Below are 3500 nucleotides of genomic sequence, written 5' to 3'. Positions count from 1 at the left end.
CTAAACCATATCAGCAGGCATTATTATTATTTTTTTTTTGAGGCGGAATTTCGCTCTTGTTACCCAGGCTGGAGTGCAATGGCGCGATCTCGGCTCACCGCAACCTCCGCCTCCTGGGTTCAGGCAATTCTCCTGCCTCAGCCTCCCGAGTAGCTGGGATTACAGGCATGCACCACCACGCCCAGCTAATTTTTTGTATTTTTAGTAGAGACAGGTTTTCACCATGTTGACCAGGATGGTCTCGATCTCTTGACCTCGTGATCCACCCTCCTTGGCCTCTGAAAGTGCTGGGATTATAGGCGTGAGCCACTGCACCTGGCCCCCAGCAAGCATTACTTTAATATCCCTTTATGTGAAACTGAGGCACCTGTTTTTTTTTTTTTTTCTTTTGAGACAGAGTCTTACTCTGTTATCTGGGCTGGAGTGCAGTGGTGTGATCTCGGCTCACTGCAACCTCTGCTTCCTGAGTTAAAGCAATTCTCCTGCCTCAGCTTCCTGAGTAGCTAGGATTACAAGTGCGCACCACCGCGCCTGGCTAATTTTTGTATTTTTAGTAGAGATAGGGTTTTACCATATTGATCAGGCTGGTCTTGAACTCCTGACCTTGTGATCCACCTGCCTAGGCCTCCCACAGTGCTGGGATTACAGGTGTGAACCACCATGCCCGACCATAATTTTTTTTATAGGGACAGGGTTTTGCCATATTGGCCAGGCTGGTTTTGAACTCTTGGACTTAAGTGATCTGCCCACTTCAACCTCCCAAAATGTGATTACAGGTGTGAGCCACCTCAGATATCCCCTGATGATCATTTCTAAAGCATCACTTAAGACAAAGTCTAGCCAGGCACTGTGGCTCACGCCTGTAATCCCAGCTCTTAGGGAGGCAGAAGTGGGAGGATAGCTTGAGCCCAGGAGTTTTGAGACCTGCCTGGGCAACATCCGTTCTCCACAAATAGGAAAAAAAAACAAACAAACAAAAAGACAAAAAAAAAAAAAAAGACAAAGTCTAGAGTCAAAGTTGAAAAATTTCTGAGGAAGGAATGCCACAGAGACTGGTTTTACTCTGGTATTGGAACAAGTTCTTGCCATTTATTAGGCTGAATATTAGAGGTGTAGGTGGCCTGCCTTTATTTATGAGGTAGGTAGAATTAAAGTATGCACTTCTCAATATGGAATCACACTCATGCTTATTTTTTTATTTTTTTGAGACGGAGTTTCGCTCGTTACCCAGACTGGAGTGCAATGGCGCGATCTCGGCTCACCGCAACCTCCAGCTCCTGGGTTCAGGCAATTCTCTTGCGTCAGCCTCCTGAGTAGCTGGGATTACAGGCACGCGCCACCATGCCCAGCTAATTTTTTGTATTTTTAGTAGAGACGGGGTTTCACCATGTTGACCAGGATGGTCTCGATCTCTTGACCTCGTGATCCACCCGCCTCAGCCTCCCAAAGTGCTGGGATTACAGGCTTGAGCCACCGCGCCCGGCCACACTCATGCTTATTTAGACAGTGACAAGAGGATAGAGAGACTCAATCTGGGCTCACTGCATGGAATGCCAGAGTGGGATTCCATTGCATTCTTTACATTGTTGTTGGGGATCCTAATTATAGTTTACTTTGCATATTGAAATTTAACTTAAAATATGAAAGTCCATCAGCAAACCTCAGGCCTACTGACCTCTGTGACCTCCAGAAGTAAGTCCAATCAAAAACCAAAGCAGCTTAAACGTTCATGATTCTGAATCTCCAGATGGCAAAATCACCTCAGGATTTAGCCCAGGGCAGAGAAATCCTTTCCTTCTTTTGGGACATAAGCTCCAAGGTAGATCTTCCAATTTGTTACATTTTCAACAAACATTTGGCAAATGCATTTGAGATTTCACTTACTAGGCCTGCATTTAGGGGGAAAGTAGAATAAAAGAATAGACATTTTTCAACATAGAATCATATTCATGCTTATATGAAGAGAGACGAGATAAGTAGGATGGTGGGGTTACAAAGGCAAATAAGACATGGCCCTGCTTCTCCCTGAGAAGAGGGGCAATTTTGAACAGATAAAGATGATACAGTATAAGAAACTGTTGTGAGTAGTTTCCGCTTCCGGTAGCGAGAAGCTGGGTCGGCTAGGTACTGAGCACACCAGGCTTTGGAGTGAAGACTTAAATCCAAGGTCATGGCAAGACATCTGAAGTTCATCGCAAGGACTGTGATGGTACAGGAAGGGAATGTGGAAGGCGCATACAGGACCCTAAACAGAAGCCTCACTATGGATGCGCTCATTGAGGACATTAAGCGTCGGCGGTATTATGAGAAGCCATGCCGCCGGCGACAGAGGGAAAGCTATGAAACGGGCCGGGAAATCTACAACATGGAAATGGCTCGCAAGATCAACTTCCTTATGCGAAAGAATCGGGCAGATCCATGGCAGGGCTGCTGAGGCCTGGGGATGGGACACCCAGTGTGAAACCCTCATCCGGTTTTGTCTCCATCTCTTTTCTTTGTGCGATCCCATTTCCTATTACCATTCTCTACAATAAACTCAGTAACATTAAAAAAAAAAAAAAAAAAAAAAGAAACTATTGTATAGGGATGCATAAAGTTCCCTGGGAAGAAGGGAGACTTCAATACTAGTACCTGCATGAACTGAAGAGATTTTCAAAGAGGAGGGCACAAGTAAGATGGATGTTTTGCACAATACGGTTTTTTTTTTTTTTTTTGAGACAGAGTTTCGCTTTTGTTACCCAGGCCGGAGTGCAATGGCGCGATCTCAGCTCACCACAACCTCCGCCTCCTGGGTTCAGGCAATTCTCCTGCCTCGGCCTCCTGAGTAGCTGGGATTACAGGCACGCGCCACCATGCCCAGCTAATTTTTTGTATTTTTAGTAGAGATGGGGTTTCACCATGTTGACCAGGACGGTCTCGATCTCTTGACCTCGTGATCCACCCGCCTCGGCCTCCCAAAGTGCTGGGATAACAGGCGTGAGCCACTGCGCCCGGCCTACAATATGGTTTAGATGAATCAAGAAATGAGTCCAGGTGCAGTGGCTCACACCTGTAATCCTAGCACTTTGGGAGGCCGAGGTGGGAGGATCACTTGAGCCCATGGGTTTGCAACTGGCCTGGGCAACATAGCAAGATACTGTCTCTACAAGAAATACAAAACTTAGCCAGATGTGGTGGTACATGCCTGTAGTCCCAGCTGTTCAGGAGGCTAAGGTGGGAGAATTCCTTGAGTCCAAGTGATTGAGGCTGCAGTGAGCTATAATCGGGCCACTGCATTTTTGTCTGGGAGATAGAGCAAGACTCTGTCTCAAAAAAAAAGAAAAGAAAAAAGAGTAGAAATGTGTGTATAGGGAAAGAAAGTTTGAAAAGAAGGTTGGGGCAAGTGTTAAAGACCATTTATGCTATATTAACAAATTTGAATGCAATGAGAAGACACTGGAAGTTTTAAAACAAATAATAGAGCTGTATTTTATTATTATTTTAAAAAATTTTTTATTTTT

At 45.2% G+C, this 3500-nt stretch overlaps 1 protein-coding gene across 1 annotated transcript; it reads left to right on the top strand.

Annotated features, from left to right (window-relative positions):
• Positions 1-2112: 2112 nt before the first annotated feature.
• LOC110569206 (small ribosomal subunit protein bS21m-like) lies at positions 2113-2434 on the top strand. Its single transcript, XM_064374451.1, has one exon. The coding sequence runs from the start codon at positions 2171-2173 to the stop codon at positions 2432-2434; it is 264 nt and encodes an 87-aa protein (XP_064230521.1). The 5' UTR covers positions 2113-2170.
• Positions 2435-3500: the final 1066 nt, after the last annotated feature.

This window comes from Aotus nancymaae, unplaced genomic scaffold (assembly GCF_030222135.1).
Source record: "Aotus nancymaae isolate 86718 unplaced genomic scaffold, 86718_ANA_hifiasm-v0.15.2.pri h1tg000011l, whole genome shotgun sequence".
Classification (NCBI taxonomy): Eukaryota; Metazoa; Chordata; class Mammalia; order Primates; family Aotidae; genus Aotus; species Aotus nancymaae.
Note: the sequence above shows the minus strand (reverse complement) of the source record. Positions and strands in the feature narration are given on the sequence as shown.